Genomic DNA, 21,079 nt, shown 5'->3' on the forward strand with positions numbered 1-21,079 from the left:
GGATGTTGTAAATTGGTGCCAGACATGTCACCTTTGTCAGGTTGTGGGGAAACCTAACCAGGGTCCTCTGGTAGCTCGCTTGCAACCTACTCCTGTTGTTGAGGACCTTTCATTTGGGTTATTGTGGATTGTGTTGGTTCCCTGTCTAAAACAAAAGCTGTGAATCAGTACTTGTTAACAATTACGTGTACAACATCCATGTTTCCAGAAGGAATATTAAAGAAAAAAGAATGATAAAGGCTTTGGAATTTTTTTTTCAGTTTTTGGCTTGCCAAAAGAGATCTAGAGCAATCAAGGAAGTAACTTCATGTCTGGGTTGTTTCAGCAGTTGATTTATGAGTTAGGAATTAAACAGATCACTTCATCTATGTAGTATCCTGAAACTCAGGGGGCTTTGGAAAGATTTCACCCTACTCTTAAAAAATATGATTAGGATTTATTGTCTGGAGAATGGGAAGGATTGGGATGAAGATATTCAATTACTGTTATTTGTAGCAAGAGAGTCTGTGCAGGATTCATTAGGTTTCAGCCCTTTTGAAATTGTGTTTGGACATCAGGTTAGAGGACCTTTAATGTTGTTAACAGAACAGTGGGTTAATGAGGATGTACAGTTGGACTATGTTTCTAAACGGTTACAAAAAGTATGGATTTTGGCTCAAGAGAATTTAACAATGGATCAGGGTAAATGAAACGATTATTTGACAGGAAAGCTCAAATGAGGAATTTTAAGACAGGAAATAAAATGTTAATTTTGTTCCCATTCATGACAATCCTCTTGGAGTGAAATTTTCTGGATCATACGAAGTGAGATGTTAACTATGTGATAAACACTCCAGATCGTAGGAATAAAATTCAGGTTTGTCATATTAATATGTTGAAACTTTATTATGAGGAAAAAGGTAGTGGAGAACCGTCAGTATCAGAGGTGTTGGATGTTGACAGGGTTGAGGAATTTGTGGATCATAAGTTATGGAAACAGAATCTTGTGAAGATAACCTTAAAGACATCATGGTTCCTATGTGCCTAACTCAAGTTTTTGAAAATCTGAAGGAAAAGTTCGGCCATCTTAAATCACTAGAACAGAAACAGTCGGAGCAGTTGCTTTTGAAATATGGAAATTTGTTTCCTGAAGTGCCAAAAAGCACGTCAGTGATTTAGCATGATGTGGGAGAAGCAAGTTCCATCAAACAACACCCCTATAGAATAAACACTCAGAAGAGTAAAATCGTGGATCAGGAGGTGGAAAATATGTTGAAAAATGATAATATTAGTCCTCTGAACTCCGATTGGAGTTCTCCTTGTGTTCTGGTACCGAAACCAGATGGAACTGTTAGGTTCTGTACAGGTTACAGGGAAGTTAATTCAGTAAAATAGGTACTTACCCTATTCCGAGAATAGATGACTGTATTGATAAAATTGGGAAAGCTAAATCTCTTACTAAGGTGGATTTGTTGAAGGGTTACTGGTGTGTGTTACTAACAGAGAGAGGAAGGATTACTTCTGCATTTGTGACACCATCTAGTTTATAAGAATATAATGTGCTACCTTTTGGCATGAAAAATGCCCCTGCAACATTCCAAAGCACACATGTCAAACTCTGGCCCGTGGGCCAAATTTGGCCCGCGATATAATTATGTTTGGCCCGCAAGATCATTTCAAAAATGTATTAGAGGTGGCCCGCTGGCCGCTGCGCCAGTATAGCGCATGCACAGCTAATACTATAAATCCCAGAATGCATTGGCGTCAGCCCGCTAATCGCCCCCACCTCCTCTGTTTACGTTGCAGGGTCTCACCGTGGACTCTGGTTTTGGGGCCTGGCCGGTGTCAGGGGAAGCCAAGGTCGCTTCCCAGCGCCCGGAACCGGAGGCCTCGGGCCTGACCTCGCCAGGACCGTTGCCCACTCCCCCTCCTTGCCGCAGGCCGACCCGCGACTCACGGTGACGGGGCCGCTGATCTGCCGAGATGCCGCCCTGCAGCGAGAGCCGATGCCCCCGCACTGTCGTTGTCCAACCCGATCGCCCGCAAACCCCGCCCTCCCGCACACAGGCCTGAGTAAGGATTATGAACTTTAATCTCAGGATAAAACGATCTTCCAATAGTTTCATGTCACAGTGATAAATATATTCCTGGTTAAAAATGGTCCTGCACCTGGATACAAGCTCATTAGGCATCAAACTTGAAAAGTGTGTCAATCAAAGGATATCTGTACCAATGGAAAAAGGGCATGGCAAATAACCCTGCTAGAGTTCATGCCCACAATCAGTCACCCATTGGATTGTTTCAGGAATCATGTTATTCTCCCACATTCTCAATAGCCCTCAGATTTTACTATTCGACAGCACACTAGCAACATTTGACAAATCCTCTATAGAGAAATATTATTTATTGAATATTTTATTTCTCATTTGTTAATGCTTCTGGAAAGAGTTTATCCAAAACTATTATTAAACATTTATTTTAATAAGAAAAAGTTTAACATTACATATGTTGAAAGAAGAGAAAACATGCAGATGTTGTTGAAAATTTTCAATAAATATTTAGTTCTGCCCTCGACTTAGTCCAAGTTTGTAATTTTGGCCCTCCGTGAATTTGAGTTTGACACCCCTGTTCCAAAGGTTGATAATTTCGGTAATCCAAGGTTTAACACCTACAGATGCTTATATTGATGACTTGGTCACAAAAAGTGATACATGGGAAGAAATTTGAGGGAATTAGACAAATTGTTTGCAAGATTATCCAAAGCAAACAACTGTCAAATTAGCTAAAAATGAATTTGGACATGCTACTCTGATGTACTTGGGTCATGTAGTTGGTCATGGCAATGTTGCACCTATTCAGGTTAAAGTCCATGCAATTTCTGAATTTCCTATTCCCAATGGCAAGGAAGCAGTGAGAAGGTTTTTAGGAATGGCAGAATATTATTGGAAATTTTGCAGAAATTTTACTGAAGTTGTTCTTCCTTTATCCAATCTTTTGAAGAAGGGGAAGAAACTTGTGTGGACAAAATTTTGTCAGAGAGCTTAAAAAAATTTAAAGGAGATGCTATGCCATTACCCTGTTTTAAAATCTCCTGATTTTGACAGACCATTTTATTTAGCAATGGAGGCCAGTGAGGGGACAGCAGGTGCAGTTTTGTTACAAAAACATAATGAAATTGACCATCCAGTTGCCCACTTTTCAAAAAATTTCAATGTTCATCAAAAGAACTATACCACTATTGAGAAAGAACTGTTGTCTATAATACTTTACAGAATTTTGATGTGTATCTGGGTACCATTCATGAGCCAGTTGTGATATTTACTGACCACAATCCTCTGGTGTTTTTAAATAAAACGAAGAATAAAAACTGAAGATTGTTAAACTGAAGTTTGATATTTCAGGAATATAATCTGAAAATTAATCATATCAAGGTACAAATAATGCAATAGCAGATTGTCTAGGTGTTAAAAATGAACATGTAAAATATAAACTCAAGATTGGGATACATTGTTCTAACAGTATCTATTGTGTATTGTTATCACTGCAGTGATTGTAAAGTCAGTTTAATTATAACAGAATTTTAACTCGTGTTAAAATTCCTTTGTGGGGGAGAGTGTCACGGGATATGTTAGAATAGTTATGAGAAAAATATGTCTTTAAAAAAGATAGATTGTGGGGGTTTAGTTTGGGTACACTTTTCAAACAGAGTAACACCACAAAAAAACATCTCATTTAAAATGCAAGAGCTTTGCAGAGACAATGGAATTGCTTTGGAAAGGACTTCAAAAAGAGGTGCAAATGGAACATAATGTTCAGGCTCAGATACTGATAAGATCTTTTGAAAATTGGGTTGAAGCCTTAGGAGAGGTTTTTTGTTTTTTTTATAAGCAGAGAGAGGAAAAAACGAACAGGTGTTTTCTCTTTTGGAGAGAGAGAGAGAGAAGTCAGTTCTACGGTATCAATTGAGGCTGCAAAATGGCAAGCTGGCAGGCTTGTTGAAAAACCCCATTTTGAAGATGGATTGTGAGTTCTGAGTCAGCTTGTTCAAAGCCCTTATAGTCCTTACAAGAGGAAATGGCTGGCTAGAGTGTTTCTCCGGAAATAAGGGAAACAAGAGGAACTCTGGTGACATGGAAGAATTAGTTATCATTTGGAAAACCCATGATGGGGCAAGTTTCTTTGGCAAGACATTGAAGTGACTGATTGGAGGAAATCAGTTTGTGTGAGTCCAACGAGCAACAAATATCTCTCTGAAACCAAACAAGAACCTTCCTGAGCAGTAACCATTTAACTTTAAGGACCAGAGCTTGGTGGAAATTATAAATGTTGAATTGTGTGAACAGTATGACACCAAAGAAAAGGTACAAGGACTGCCTAAAGAAATCTCTTGGTGCCTGCCACATTGACCACCGCCAGTGGGCTGATCTCGCCTCAAACCGTGCATCTTGGCGCCTCACAGTTCGGCGGGCAGCAACCTCCTTTGAAGAAGACCGCAGAGCCCACCTCACTGACAAAAGGCAAAGGAGGAAAAACCCAACACCCAACCCCAACCAACCAATTATCCCTTGCAACCGCTGCAACCGTGTCTGCCTGTCCCGCATCGGACTTGTCAGCCACAAACAAGCCTGCAGCTGACGTGGACATTTACCCCCTCCATAAATCTTCGTCCGCGAAGCCAAGCCAAAGAAGATGACAATTGCCTGATATTGATAAACTTGGAGAAGTGAAAAATAAATGTTTGCACAGTAAAACAGTTAACTTTCCTGAACATATACACATTACATATACATGCGCTTAGAAATAGAAGGAGGTTAAGTTAATAAATTAAAGATTTAAAGAATATTAAAAGCAACTTTTGTTTAAGTAACCATTGTCTTGGTGAATTTCTATTGCTGCTGGGCTGGCTTTTGGAGTCCTCTGTGCTTGTAACAATGAGTCTATGGAAGAAAGCCGGATAGTTCAATCAAAAGTTACACCTTAGCTTGGTCACATCTTTGTGGGCGTTTGGAAGCTACTGTATTTACCTTAACTCCGTTCTAAGGATTCATGAAAAGTAAAGGTTCCATTATTGTCGTTTAATACTATATTTAGAATGTAACATGCATGAAATTCTTTGACTTTTATCTCCCATGAGTAAGGCAGGCAGACAGTCGCCCCTCACAGAAACCTACAGCACCTGGTGTTCCCAAGGTGGTCTCCCTTCCAAGTACTGACCAGGCCTGAACCTGCTTAGCTTCTGAGATCAGACATACTCAGGCATATTTGTGAGAAGGTTCTTGCTGTTTGAGGCACAGTTTTTTTTCTCCCCCTTTACATGTTTAAGTATGCAAGTTTGAAAGGGAAAAGGCTTGCAATGCATTTTAAGTTCATGGAAATGTTTTAGTTTGTGATTCTGCCAAAAAAATCAACTAATTTGTACACATCAATGGCCCATGAACAAAAATGAATGAATGACTGATGTTTTTGGTAGTGCCTGAGAGAAAAATGGACATAAGAACTCCTTGAACAATGTTGCAAGATTCTCATGCTTGTCTGTTTAATGTCCCACTAATCTGCAGAACTCTCTCAATCCTTCAATTAAGCATTAATGTAGATTAGATGCTTAGGCCAAAGAGAGTTTGAGTTTTTTAAAAATCTAGATAAGGTCGCTGCCATGTATCCCAACTTGCATTGGAGGCCTCTCCAATGAACCTCCAAAGAATTAATTTACTGCATCCGATGAACCCTCTGTGGCCTTCTCTACATCAGAGAGACAGGTCACAGATTAGGAAATTGCTTCACCCAGCACCTCCTCTCCGTCCACAACAAAAGCCACCTCCCTGTAGTCAACCATTTCAATTCTGAGTCACACTCTCCAAGCTCTGGCCTTTCACACTACCCCACTCTCACCACCCGCACATTGGAGGAAGAACCCCTCATTTTTCATCTGGGAACTCTCCAACCCCAGGGCATGAACATTGAGTTCACTGCATTCCACTAATCAGCTTGTATTTTCCCCCTCTTTCCCTCCCCCAACTTGTTATTCCAGATCCTACTTCTTTTCTCTCTCCACCTAGCCAAGACTCCTTCCCTTCCCCCCACCCCTCTGTTTCCCCCCCTTCTCATCTATCATCTCCCACCCTCCCCTTCCCCATTTTGTTCAAACATCTCTCATGTTCCCCCACACCTTGATGAAGGGCTCAAACCCGAAACATTGGTGATGTATCTTCACCTTTGCTACATAAAGGCACCTGCTGAATTTCTCCAGCATTTGTGTGTTTTTTCACTTAACCACGGTGTCAACAGAATCCTGTTTTTTTCCCCTTAATTTTATTATTCTGTTAGATTGGAAAAAATTGCCAGGGTCGTTCTAAAATTTTGAGGAATGTAGGAGACTTCTTTAAACTAAAAAAAATGGTGATGGTCAAGTGCAATGGTTGAGTTATTGGCCTAATAATCCAGAGCAACCATTCTCTACCTTTTTTTTGGCTTTAGCTCTCTTAGGACTACTCAAAGTTTATGGTCCCCTTGCCTGTGAAGCAGCAAGTTTAGTTGGTATCCTCTGTACTTCTCTCCTGACGACAAAAAAAATTAAAAATACTTTATGATTTAAGTCAGTGCCCCTCCCCTTAATGTGCTGTGGCTCTCAGTTGGGAGTTGGGGGGGGGGGTGTGGGGTGGCGTGGCCCCCTTTGAGAATGGCTGATCAAGAGTCCTGGATCAGCAATACTTTTATTTGAGATTACGTACTTTCTTGAATCAGCTCAGATGTCTGTGAGTCATTGCATTCCTATGCAAGGATTCCAGTGTATTCCTGCGGCATGTTTAACATGGAATTTGCTTTTATTACTTCCTTTTTGGGATCTAGGTTTTACCAACAAAGACATTATTTAATTTTTCTCAAAATTTTTTTTTAAAGAAAGCAAATTCCCCCCCTACCCCACTGATAAAAATACCTACAGTTCCAATGGCAAGAAGTTTCAGTAGATTGAGCTGATTCATGCAAATAGAAAATTACTCCACCTGAGATTTGTGCACAAAGTCCGACAGTGATAGTACAGTGCTGTGATGAAGGACTGGTGCATTCAGAGGTGACAGTTTTGAGGTTGTATTGGCAGTCCCTGAGTTATTGGGGGAAAAGATCAGGGCAGTCGTTCTCAACCTTTTTCTTTCCACTCACGTACCACTTTATGCCATCGGTGCTCTGATGAGTAAGGGATTGCTTAAGGTGGTACGTGAGTAGGAAGGGAAGGTTGAGAATCACTGCTCTAGACCCAGTTGTTACTGAAATCTTTTACTTGAGAAAAATTGTCATTGGCCCATTTCCTTTGGAGTTTTGAAACCACGTACATAACGAGTCAATTAGGTACGATTAAAACAGTGGTCTTCAAACTTTTTCTTTCCACCACATACCGCCCCTTACTAGTCATAGAGCACCTATGGCATTGGGAATAATTAAAATAGTATGTGAGTGGAAAGAAAAAAGGTTGAGAACCACTGGTTTAGGAAGAACATTAGGAAGAAATTCTTCACAGAGAGTAGTGGGAGTGTGGAATGATCTGCCAGCTGAAGTGGTGAATGCGAGCTCAATTTGAACATTTAAGAAGAAATTAGACAGGTACCTGGATGGGAGGGGCATAGAGGGCTATGAACTGGGTGTAGGTCAGTGGGAGAAAATGGATTGGCACAGACCATAAGGTCTGAATGACTTGTTTCTGTACTGCAATGTTCTATGCTCCCATTTTTGAGAAATGTCTGTCAGCTAATTTCTTGAATGTCAATTTTTTAACAACTGCCCACATCATATCTTTCTCTTTCTTTGGCTTGGCTTCGCGGACGAAGATTTATGGAGGGGGTAAAAAGTCCACGTCAGCTGCAGGCTCGTTTGTGGCTGACCAGTCCGATGCGGGACAGGCAGACACGATTGCAGCGGTTGCAAGGGAAAATTGGTTGGTTGGGGTTGGGTGTTGGGTTTTTCCTCCTTTGCCTTTTGTCAGTGAGGTGGGCTCTGCGGTCTTCTTCAAAGGAGGCTGCTGCCCGCCAAACTGTGAGGCGCCAAGATGCACGGTTTGAGGCGTTATCAGCCCACTGGCGGTGGTCAATGTGGCAGGCACCAAGAGATTTCTTTAGGCAGTCCTTGTACCTTTTCTTTGGTGCACCTCTGTCACGGTGGCCAGTGGAGAGCTCGCCATATAATACGATCTTGGGAAGGCGATGGTCCTCCATTCTGGAGACGTGACCCATCCAGCGCAGCTGGATCTTCAGCAGCGTGGACTCGATGCTGTCGACCTCTGCCATCTCGAGTACCTCGACGTTAGGGGTGTGAGCGCTCCAATGGATGTTGAGGATGGAGCGGAGACAACGCTGGTGGAAGCGTTCTAGGAGCCGTAGGTGGTGCCGGTAGAGGACCCATGATTCGGAGCTGAACAGGAGTGTGGGTATGACAACGGCTCTGTATACGCTTATCTTTGTGAGGTTTTTCAGTTGGTTGTTTTTCCAGACTCTTTTGTGTAGTCTTCCAAAGGCGCTATTTGCCTTGGCGAGTCTGTTGTCTATCTCATTGTCGATCCTTGCATCTGATGAAATGGTGCAGCCGAGATAGGTAAACTGGTTGACCGTTTTGAGTTTTGTGTGCCCGATGGAGATGTGGGGGGGCTGGTAGTCATGGTGGGGAGCTGGCTGATGGAGGACCTCAGTTTTCTTCAGGCTGACTTCCAGGCCAAACATTTTGGCAGTTTCCGCAAAGCAGGACGTCAAGCGCTGAAGAGCTGGCTCTGAATGGGCAACTAAAGCGGCATCATCTGCAAAGAGTAGTTCACGGACAAGTTTCTCTTGTGTCTTGGTGTGAGCTTGCAGGCGCCTCAGATTGAAGAGACTGCCATCCGTGCGGTACCGGATGTAAACAGCGTCTTCATTGTTGGGGTCTTTCATGGCTTGGTTCAGCATCATGCTGAAGAAGATTGAAAAGAGGGTTGGTGCGAGAACACAGCCTTGCTTCACGCCATTGTTAATGGAGAAGGGTTCAGAGAGCTCATTGCTGTATCTGACCCGACCTTGTTGGTTTTCGTGCAGTTGGATAATCATGTTGAGGAACTTTGGGGGACATCCGATGCGCTCTAGTATTTGCCAAAGCCCTTTCCTGCTCACGGTGTCGAAGGCTTTGGTGAGGTCGAGTGAGGCAGACGGAGGCCCCGGTCCGGACAGGGAGTGGGAGGCGGCGGCCCCAGTCCAGGCACAGGGAGAGCAGCAGCGGCCCCGGCCCCGGTCCGGGCGAAGGGTAGACGGCGGCGGCCCCGATACGGGCAGGAGCAAGGGGGAGGCGGCGGCCCCAGTCCGGGCACAGGGAGAGCAGCGGCGGCCCCGGCACCGGTCCGGGCGAAGGGTAGACGGCGGCGGCCCCGATACGGGCAGGAGCAAGGGGGAGGCGGCGGCCCCAGTCCGGGCACAGGGAGAGCAGCGGCGGCCCCGGCCCCGGTCCGGGCGAAGGGTAGACGGCGGCGGCCCCGATACGGGCAGGAGCAAGGGGGAGGCGGTGGCCCCAGTCCGGGCACAGGGAGAGCAGCGGCGGCCCCGGCCCCGGTCCGGGCGAAGGGTAGACGGCGGCGGCCCCGATACGGGCAGGAGCAAGGGGGAGACGGCGGCCCCGGCCTCGGTCGAGTGAGGCAGACGGAGGCCCCGGTCCACATCATATACCCTTGTCATAACAGCCTATAATTAAAATTGTGGAAGGTAAACTGTATCCATTCAGTAATGAATGCCAAGAAGCATTTGATTTTTCTTACTACTGCTGTGAAAAATGCTTTAGAAATGTCTTGGAGATTTTGTGGAAGTTGGATTTCCATAAGTCATGTTATTTATATACTGGGGAGGCCTGTATTAAAATGAGGCTCTTTCTGCTCTGAAAATGTAAATAACAATGCTATGGCACAAAAACTGAAATTGCTGGAAATACTCAACAGATCAGACAGTATCCATGGAAAGAGTCCATATTTCATTCTGAACTGGGAAAGAAAGGAAATCAGCAAACGTCCTTAAACCACATTAAAGGTTTTGTTAGAGATTTTTTAAAAAAACCGTCAAAGTAAGAGATTGAAGACTCAACAGCAGATGGTAGAGTGAAGATGCTTGAGAGAGCCGGATGATTGGATTTGAATTTGTTTGTAACTTTTGGTGATGCAAAATGGTTGAGATAGTTAGTCCAGGGAACTTCATTTCATCTCCTGAAACTACTGTTCTGTATTTCTAATCAGTGTTCTTTCTTCCATCCAGATTTTGTTCTGCACATTGAACACACACAGAATTGACATGGAAAAACTTCTTGGAGGGCAGATTGGCCTGGAAGATTTTATTTTTGCACATACAAAGGGACTCAGGAAAGAAGTGGATGTTTTTAAAGCAGAGGATGCTCTGGGATTAACCATTACTGATAATGGGGCAGGATTTGCTTTCATAAAGGTAGGTCTCAATCTTGTACTTGAGTGAAGTTCAGAAAGTAGCACTGAATATACAGCGAGATTGTTGAAGTATCATTACTGCTTTTTCCTTTGAGAATTTTGGTTGTCTTTGCCCTTCAAAACAGCGTGGCACGGTTGGTGCCGTGGTTAGCTCAATGCCTTTACCGTGCCAGTGATCAAGACCTGGGTTCGAATCCTGTGCTGTCTGTAAGGAGTTTGTATGTTCTCCCAGTATCTGCGTGTCGGTTAATTGGTGTAAATTGGATGCCACAGACTTGTGGGCCGAAATGGTCCGGTACCGTGCATAAAATAGTACAGCACAGGAGCAGGCCTTCTGGCCTAGGATGTTTGAGCAGAACGTTTTTATTTAGATTCAATTAAATCTCGTCTGGCTGTACATGATTCATATCCCTAACTTTCCTGTATATTCACATGTTCAAAGTAAAACTTAAAAAGTATTTCTCTTATTGATGAAAGTCCAAACCGATAGTTTGTCTTGTTAATTTTCACTGACTCTTGTAATGTTCCTGACTTGGGCAGTTGTCAGTGATTATTCACTTTTGTTATTGTTGCTCTCCCTGCAGGAGCAGTTTCACCACACAATTTCAATTTAGAAGGGTTTCAATATCTTTCTGAGGACACCCTCATTACAGCCAATGTTCAAGTTCAAACTTAAAATGAAACATGTAGGTCCAGTTAAACTGAAAATTAGTGCTTAGAACATTACTGCACAGTACAAGCCCTTCAGCCCTTCGGCCCATGATGTGGTGCCTAAAAAAAAACTAAACCCTCACTACCTCTATTTCCAGCAATGACGGAATCAATGAGTTAATGGGATCAGGGGATTGGGGCGGGTGGCAGTGGGGGTCCAGGAGCAGAGGGGATTAAGGATCATGAAGGGATGGGTGGGTGTCCAGTCCCCAGCCCTGAGGCAACCTGCCTCCGCTACCCCGAAAAGGCTCAGAAACGGATTCCCTCCCACCATCCACTTACACACCTGTAGTGCCGTGTCAGTCAGCTTGAATTGATAGAGTGACAGCCACTGTCCCAAATGCAGCGTCCCGCACGACTGTCCAAAGTGCCGCTCCTCGCTTCATAACCCTCTATTTTACTTTTATCCTTAAGAACATAAACAGGAGGAAGAGTAGGCCATCTGGGTTGCTGAGCCTGCGTTCAATGAGATCATGACTGATCTGATGCTAGGCTCCTCTCCACCTACCTGCCATTTCTTCCTATCTCTTAATTCTCCTACTTTGTAAAAGCAAATTCCATAGATTCACACCTTCTGGGAAAAGCAGTTTCTCATCTCCGACCAGAATCTACTACCCAAGATCGTGAGTACCCTAGTTCTACTCTCCCTCACTAATGGCAACAACTTGCCTAACTCTATCTCTTCTATGCCTTTCATAATTTTATACATTTCTATAAAATCACCTCTTATTCTTGTAAATTTCAGTGAATACAGCCCCAGACAGCTCAATCTCTCCTCATAGGCTAAACACCTCATCTCTGAAATCAACCTGGTGAACCTCCTCTGCACCGCCTCCAAAGCCAGTATCTCCTTCCTCAAGAAAGGAGGCCAGAACTGCACACAGTCTCACCAGTTCTTTGTACAGTTGCCTCAGAGTCTCTTAAATGGGGTCGAGGACACTTTGGTGCTGGACATTTTGCCTCCACAGTTTGGCGTTCACAATTTGGTGCCAGACATTTTTCCGTCCACAGTTTGGTGATGGACATTTTGGCGCTAACAGTTGGACTGCAACAATTTATTCACTTGTTATACTTATTATGAAGCGAAGAGCGGCATTTTGGACTGTCGTGCGGGACGCTGCATTTGGGACAGTGGCTGTCACTCTTTCAATTGAAGCTGACTGACGCGGCACTACAGGTGCTGGAGTCTTACCAGTGCTTGGCGGTGTGTAAGTGGAAGCAGTGGATGGTGGGAGGGAATCTGTTTCTGAGCCTTTTCGGGGTAGCGCAGGCAGATTGTCTCAGGGCTGGGGAATGGACACCAATCCCCTCATGATCCCTAATCCCCTCTGCTCCTGGACCCCCTCTGCCACCTGGTCCCTTCCACCCACCCCTATCCCCCGATCCCATTGACTCATTGATTCCGTCATTGCTGGTGAGCTTCCAGTATCTGTAGTGCTGTGTTGGCCAGCTTGATGTGATAGAGCGACAGCCACTGTCCCATGTGCAGGGTTTCGCACGACAGCCTGAAGTGCCTCTCCTTGCTTCATAATAAGTCTAATAAGTGAATAAATTGTTGTAGCCTAACTGTTAGTTCCAAGTAACAATTGTAATCAATTCTTAATATTTATTATATTTAATGAAAATTATAATAAATTACATGCAATGTCCATTGCCAAATGCAAGTGCTGACGCCAAAATGACCAAGCAGCTCCGTGACCTTTTTTCACCAGAATATCTGATTCCATCTTAAATGCCCCTATTGTTCCTGTTCCATCACTGCCTCATTCAGCTTCCTTATTCTGTAAATCTGTAACCTGCTCCTGGATGTATCTTTATCTGAAAATCTTTATTGGATTGGCTGCTGCTACTCTGAATTTAAAAAAATTGGATAAGAAAGAATTGATCATTTTCTGAGATCCAATGAAGCAGTTTAATGGCTGTAGATAAGGTTTTGAAAGTCTGTCATCTGTTTTCTTTTTGTCACTTGCCTTCCTTGCAGTCTTGCGCTGAAAGAGATGAGTGATGGAGGCAAATTTAATAATAGCCCCCCACATAAAATAATACAACAATGGTAGGTGATGGCTAATTGGAGAACTCTTTTAGGGAGATGGCATGAAGGGGAAATGATCTCTGCACTGCAGCATTTTGTGGTTGACAACCCAAGACTGAAAGGTGAACATTTTACAGAATGTACCATACTTTAAAAAAATGCGCTAATGGCTTTGAGTAAAACACAAAAGTCTGCAGACACTGTGGTTAAGGTAAAAACACAATTCTGGAGAAAACTCAGCAGATCAAATAGTGTAGTTTGCTATATAAAATGGACTGTTTGACCTGCTGAGTTTCTCCAGCATTGTTTTTTACTAATGGTTTTGAGTTGGGTCTTTTCTAATCTATATATGAATGATGGGAGTAGCAATGCAATATTAATTTCCTGTCAGGGTAAGTGTCAGCAGGGTTGGATGTGGGTGTGTGCATGTTTCCAGTGGGCAAAGAAACCAGCCAGATGATCATTGCTAATTATGTAAACACTGCAAAATGTTCTGAAACGGAAGGAAGCTATCATTGCTCTGTATTTGTCATGTGTAATGATCTGTTTATTTCTGCATTTTTAGCAGGAGTGTAAAAATATCCAAATGGAAAGAAGGCTGTCCTAGAATAAACCTTTTAGTGTTGGGGAATGGATGTTATTCGGTTTAGGATGAGATTATTGATTTGCAATAAATAAATAGTGCTCAATAACAGCACAGATTTTAAAACTTTTCATTTGAAGCCATGATATTTGTTGAAATGCAGTGTGATTATCACACTTCTTCCTTTATATTGGTTTGTGATGCCTCAGTTAATGATCCTTTGAGAAGAGTATTTGTCAGCTCACGGCACACTAATTTAGGAGGGAGGGAAAATGGATTTTCTGTCAAGGGACCTGATGACCCATAACAGGCAACCATCTTAATTAGATTATTTGAATTATGAAGCAAATTCCTCTCGTGTTGAGTTAGCAGGAGACCCATTGAATCATTTGAGCACTGGTCAAGCCACTTCGGTCTGACAGCCTGTTATGGTTCACTAATCATCGTTGCATACTTTGCTGGGACTGAGTGTTGACGCTATAGTGCATTGTGGTTAGCACTGCAATTGAAGGAGGGCAGTTTTTTTTAAAAACAAGGCATCTAAATGATGCATAGAAATTGGAGTACAAAGTGGTTCAAGTTTGAGTATGTGTCTTTTATAAATAATGTGTGCAAAGTGGCATGAGCCATCTGCATAAAGTGTACTACAGTGCCATCTAATGGCAGTAAAGGGTTATTTATGGGCAGCGGAAAATACATTGTATGGGTCCGAAAGGTTGGTATGATCATTGATGGACTGTGTGATATTCTTTTGTGGGTAAGCTCATCCTTGAAATTTCCTTCATCTCCTGGTGATGAACAGTGAATTACATTTAGGGCTTCTCTGGTTTGGTTCCTGCCTAATCTGCCCACACTCTGGAAAAGTAGTAACCATGTAACCCATTTCAAATGCTCTTCCATTCATCTGTCAAGGAATCAAGTCAGGTGGAAGGTGTCACGGGGCCAACCAGGCTACACCCTTAATAGAACTGTTATAAAATGAATAATGGAGTTGTTCAGCACAACAGGCTAACAGGCCTACTTGTCCATGCTGAGCAACATGCCCTCCTACTTTAGTCCCACTAGTCTGTATTAGGCCCATGCCTCTTCCATCAGTGTAATTATCCGTGTTTTTTTTAAAGGAAGCTGACATACCTGCCTCTCCCACTTTGTCAGGTAGCTTGTTCCGTGTGCCCACCACCCTCTGAGTGAACAGTCAACTCTTGACTCTTCTATATCCCTTCTCCTTACCTTGTAGTTAGGCTCTCTTGTCTTTGATTCTCCAATTCAAGGAAACAGACTGTTATTAGTAACCTTGTCGATGACGCTTAGAATTTTATAGCCCTCAGTAAGATGTCCTCTCATTCTCCAATGCTCAAAGGAAAACAGGCTTAGTTTTTCCTGTCTCTCACAATAACTCAAATTCCCTAATCCTGACAACAATTTGGTGAACCCCTTCTGTATGCTTTTCAATTTAATAATATCCCTTCCTGTAGCTAAGTGACCAAACTGTGCACAATATTCTAAGTGTAGCCTCACTAACATCTGCTGTAACTTCAACATGACGTCCCAACACTAGTATTCAATGCTCCGACTGATGAAGGCAAAAGCATGCCGAATTCTCTCTACTGCTTTTGACTTATGCTGCCATCTTTAAAGAACTATATACCTGCATCTCTCGGTCCCTTTGTTCCCTAACACCCTTTTAGGTCCTCCTGTAAAGAGTATGTCGAGCCTCGGTTTAATTTACCTTCTTACTAAAATTCATGTGAATAACATGAACTGCCTTGCTCTCAATGACACCTCATCAAATTCATGTCAAAAGTTGAATTTTCCACTCTCCCTGTACTTTCCATACAGGAGGATGATTGTAAACTTGCCAGAATGGTGTACCAACCATATCAGAGACTCCCATTTGTACAAAGCACCATTTATTTATTTTTATAGATATAATATTTGTCCTGCACTTGTGTTTATTTGTCTGTATGTGTGTTATGTCTGGTTGTATGTCTGTGTAATGGAACACCGCCACGGCAATCGGGCCGGTGCTCTGGGTAGAGAGTATAACCAAGAGCCAGCAGACCATGGCCCCAGCAAGTGAACCGGTGGTTAAAGCAGCGTAGGGACCAGCATCCCCAACATGGTGCAGGCCCTGCTGCACAGCCAACAAATAGGAACAGTGCGCGAGGAAGAAGGTATTGTCCTATAAGAATGTACCCGCACGCGGGAGCCCGCTATTGTTATGTGGGTGGTGATTCAGCAAATGGGGGCAAACGGCAGGAGTGCAAAGGGTATAAAATTCGGGCTTCAGCCCCAATAAATGAGAGCTATACCTGACTACATTCATGTGTGTGTGTGTCTTTACAGTTGGTGACCCTGACAATTTAGACATAAGATGAGCGAGCTGGCAGCAGTCCACGCAGTTGCCCTGAAGCTGCCGACCTTCTGGACAAATCAGCCACGTGTATGGTTCGACCAGGCTGAGCACAGTTTCAGAAACGGCAGATCACAGCAGTCCACCCGGTACTTCCGCGTGGTGAGCACCCTGGACCAGGACACGGCAAGCCAGGTGGCCAATTTCATCCAGGGGCCCCTGCCGGAAGGCACCTACACTGCCTTCAAAGACTTGCTCATTGAGACCTTTGGCCTGTCATGGTGTGAGAGAGGAGTATGCCTGCTCCACTTGCACGGGCTGGGGGATAGGCACCCGTCAGTCCGATGAACAATACGCTGGCCCTCATTGGGAAGCATGAACCCTGCATAATGTTTGAGCAGGCATTACTGGAGTGACTGCCTGAGGACGTCCAAATGCTCCTGACTTCAGTGACCCCCTGGAAAGTTGCAGGACTAGAGGACATCCTATGGAAGCAGAAAAGATAGTGCTTGGCATCCTTAGGGCAATTCGCCAAACCTCACAGGCAGACCTGGACCAACCTGCCAAAGGAACAGTAACCCCACAAGCATCTAAGGTAGTGATGGCTGTGTTGAAAAAGATAAAGGTGGATAAATCTCCAGGACCGGACAAAATATTCCCAAGGACACTCAGGGAGGCTTGTGGACAGATAGTGGGGCCATTAACAGAGATATTTAGGATGTCACTGGTCATGGGGGTAGTGCCAAAGGATTGGAGGGTGGCGCATGTGGTTCCACTGTTGAAGAAAGGGTCCAAATGTAAACCTTGGAATTATAGGCCCGTGAGTCTAACGTCTGTGGTGGGTAAGTTGATGGAAAGTGTTCTGAGGGATGGTATTTACAAATATTTGGAGGTACAGGGATTGCTAGGGAGTAATCAGCATGGTTTTGTCAGGGGTAGATCATGCTTGACAAACCTGATTGAGTTTTTCGAGGAGGTTACAAAAAAGGTCGATGAAGGGAAAGCTGTGGATGTTGTCTATTTAGACTTTAGAAAAGCTTTTGACAAAGTTCCCCACAGGAGGTTAGGAAAAAAGGTGGAGTCATTAGGTATAAATAAGGAGGTAGTGCAATGGATTGAGCAATGGTTGGATGGGAGGTGTCAAAGAGAGTAGTGGTGAAAAATTGTTTGTCCAATTGGAGGCCGGTGACTAGTGGAGTTCCTCAGGGATCGGTCCTGGGTCCACTATTGTTTGTTATATATATTAACGATCTGGAAGTAGGGGTGGAGAATTGGATAAGCAAGTTTGCGGATGATACAAAGATTGGTGGTGTTGTGGACAGTGAGGAAGATTACCGAAAGGTGATTTAGGAAGGCTGGAGGTGTGGGCTGAGAAATGGCTGATGGAATTTAATACAGATAAGTGTGAGGTGTTATATTTTGGAAAGGCAAATCTAAATACGTCATATGCATTAAATGGTAGGCTATTGAGATGTGCAGGGCAACAAAGGGATTTAGGAGTTGTGGTAAATAGTACCCTCAAGGCTGATACTCAGGTAGATGGTGTGGTGAAGAAGGCATTTGGAATGTTGGCCTTCATAAATCGGAGTATTGAATTCAAGAGTAGGGAGATTATGATGAAATTGTACAAGGCATTGGTGCGGCCAAATTTGGAGTACTGTGTACAGTTTTGGTCACCAAATTATAGGAAAGATATAAACAAAATAGAGAGAGTACAGAGAAGGTTCACAAGAATGTTGACAGGATTTCAAGGTTTGAGTTACAGGGAAAGGTTGTGCAGACTAGGACTTTTTTCTCTGGAGCATAGAAGATTGAGGGGGGACTTGATAGAGGTGTTTAAGATTTTAAAAGGGACAGACAGAGTAAATGTGGATAGGCTTTTTCAATTAAGAGTGGGGGAGATTCAAACGAGAGGGCATGGTTTAAGATTGAAGGGGGAAAATTATAAAGGGAACATGAGGAGAAATTTCTTTACGCAAAGGGTGGTAGGGATGTGGAATGAGCTTCCGGCAGACGTAGTTAAGGCGGGATCATTGGTTACATTTAAGGAAAGACTGGATAGTTACATGGAGAGGAGAGGACTGGAGGGGTATGGACCGGGTGCTGGTCAGTGGGACTAGGAGGGTGGGGAATTTGTTATGGCATGGACTAGTAGGGCCAAACTGGCCTGTTCTGTGCTGTAAGTGGTTATATGGTTATGTGGGAGATGAGCCCAATGACCAGCACTGCTTCTAACACCAGCGATGGGATTCTGGGGCCCGCTGTTGCTGACCACAGTGGCTGGCCAACAAGACAGCCTCTTGTATGTGAGGGACCGTCAATCTGGACGGCGGTTCCTCATGGACACAGGAACAGAGGTCAGTGTCCTGCACCGACAGGGGCGGGAAACCAGAAACAGGCAAGTGGGCTCCATGCTGAGGGCTGCCAACAGTAGCACCATCAGGACCTATGGCACGCACAAGGTCCAACTGCAGTTTGGAGGCAGCCTCTTCCTGAAGGATCAGAGACTGGTTCACGCACAAACTTACCCCCTCAAGGATGCCAGGCTTCTGGCTCCCCACTTGGACTCCATGCAGTGATCCACGGACAAGTATGCCCCCCAGTTTACCACAGAAATGCCCTAACACGGAGTGTGGCATCACATCCTCACATAAGGCCCACCCCTCCATGCACGAGCTAGATGACTCCCCTGGAGAACCTCCAACTAGCAAAGGAGGAGTTCAAGCACTTGAAAGAACTTGGCATAGTATGGCGGTCAGACAGCACATGGGCTTCACCCCTGCGCGTGGCGCCCAAGGCCACTGGGGGTTGGAGACCATGCGGTGACTTCTGCCAACTCAACGAGGCCACAACGCCAGATCTTTACCCTGTACCGCACATCAAGACTTTGCGGCCAACCTGAATGGGGCGAAGATTTTCTTGAAAGTGGACCTCGTGCAGGGATACGATCATATCCCAGGACACTCTGATGATATCCCCAAGACTGTTATCATTACCCCATTCAGCTTGTTCAAATTCTTACACACGCCGTTCGGGTTCAAGAATGCTGCGCAAAGCTTCCAGTAGCTGATGGACTCGGTGGGCCGAGACAGACCTGAATGGCACCTTCGTCTACCTAGAAGACATCCTCGTGGTGAGCAAATAGCGGCAAGAACACTTGGTGCATCTCTGCAACCTCAACACCCAGCTGAGCGAGTTTGTACTGATGATCAACCCAGCCAAATGCCAGTTTGTGTTGGATACTATCGACTTGCTGGGTTATAGGATAACCAAGGAAGGAGGCCGCACCAGGAAGGTGGGGACCATCCGGCAGTTTCCTTGGCTCAGTGTGACCAGGAGACTACAAGAGTTTGTGGGGATGATCAATTTTTATCACACGTTCATCTCCTCAGCTCTCAGAATCATATACCCTTGTTCGCTTGGATGGCGGGCAAGGCCAAAGACGTAACATGGGACAAAGAGTTGGCGGAGGCTTTCATGGAGGCCAAGGAAGCCCTGGCGGGTACCGCTCTTTTGCACACCCCATGGCAAATGCTGACGGTGGAGGCCTCAGGAATGGCGATTGGTGGTGTTCTGGAGTAGCAGATCGAAGGGAGCTGGTGACCACTGGCTTTCTTCAGCTAACATCCGCAGTCTCTGGAACTGAAGTACGGTGCTTTCGACAGAGAACTACTGGCGCTGCTCTTAGCCATCCGCCACTTCCGGTACTTCCTCAAGGACAGGACATTTACAGCCCTTACGGACCACAAACCCCTAACCTATACCCTGGCAAAAATCTCGGGCACCTGGTCAGCTTGCAAACAGCGTCATCTGTCATACATTTCCAAGTACGCCACTGATGTGTGGCACGTCTTGGGCAAGGACAAAGTGGTGGCGGACGCACTATCCAGGCAGAACATCCATGTGCTATTGAAGAGAGTGGATTTCGTAGTGTGACAAGAGTAAATAGAAATGTTTTTGGGAGATAAATTGGGAAAGGTTTGTTTGAGTAGGTCACACGCAAACACTTTAAAACAAATCTTATTTGAAATACTGGAGACATATTGAATATATTGTTGCCCCTCACACCTTTTTTGCAAAGCTTTGAAGAATGCTCAAGAGACATCATGAATGGATTATTGTTTATCAAAGACAACAGATGAAAGAGCAGACTGGAGCTGCTGCTGTCTGAAAGGAGAACTTGCTGTTGTAAGAAGATCCTGTGGTTTTGTAAAATTCAACAGTGTGTGTGTGTGTGAGAGAGAGAGAAAGAGAAGCAGAGATCACTTGAGTGTCAGCCAGCAGAAGATGCTGGGACTGAAACAGGACAAGGTGGCAAGCTTTTGGAAGACTGCCTGGTTGAAGCCCTTGTGGTTCATGCAAGAGGAAAGGACTGGCTGTCTAATGTTTCACTTGGAATAAGTGAAACAGAAAGGAACTCTGTGGTGACCTGAAAAAAAGAGGTTATCATCTGGAGAACGCTGAAGGGGAAAGTTTTGTCAGCAAGACGCTGGAGTGGCTGATGGAAGTAAATCAGTTGTGGATGTCCTGGAACCACACATCTCTCTCTCTCTCTGAAAACCTACAAGAACCTTCATGAGCAGTAACTCTTTACCTTTTGAGCACCAAAGCTTGGTGAATTTTACACATAATAAATTCTGTGCACAGTATAAGAATTGCCTGCAATCAGTGAACTTGGAGGAATGAGAAGTGAGATTGGACTGTGAACTAAAGAACTTTTCTGAACTTGCACATATTACATACACGAGCGCTTAGAATGAGAAGGGGGTTAAGCTAGGTTAAGTTAATAATAGATGTTAAAGTTTGATTCTGTTTTCATGTTTAAAGATCATTAAAAGTAACTTTTGTTTAAGTAACTATTTGTCTTGGTGAATATCTACCGCTGCTGGGTTTATGGGTCCTCTGGGCTTGTAACAGTAGCACTAACAAAAGTACAGCAAGACGACACAGAGATGCCCCAGTAGAGAACAGCCATTTCAGGACTGCAAC

The 21,079-nt window shown here is 44.3% G+C and overlaps 1 protein-coding gene across 1 annotated transcript in view; it reads left to right on the forward strand.

Moving 5' to 3' along the window:
* gipc2 (GIPC PDZ domain containing family, member 2) overlaps nt 1-21,079 on the forward strand; it is a 138,189-nt gene that overhangs the window by 82,200 nt on the left and 34,910 nt on the right. The window contains exon 2 of the mRNA XM_069939324.1: nt 10,227-10,412. Coding sequence (XP_069795425.1) covers nt 10,227-10,412 — 186 coding nt within the window. The remainder of the gene's footprint in view (nt 1-10,226; nt 10,413-21,079) is intronic.

This window comes from Narcine bancroftii, chromosome 5, assembly GCF_036971445.1.
Source record: "Narcine bancroftii isolate sNarBan1 chromosome 5, sNarBan1.hap1, whole genome shotgun sequence".
NCBI lineage: Eukaryota > Metazoa > Chordata > Chondrichthyes > Torpediniformes > Narcinidae > Narcine > Narcine bancroftii.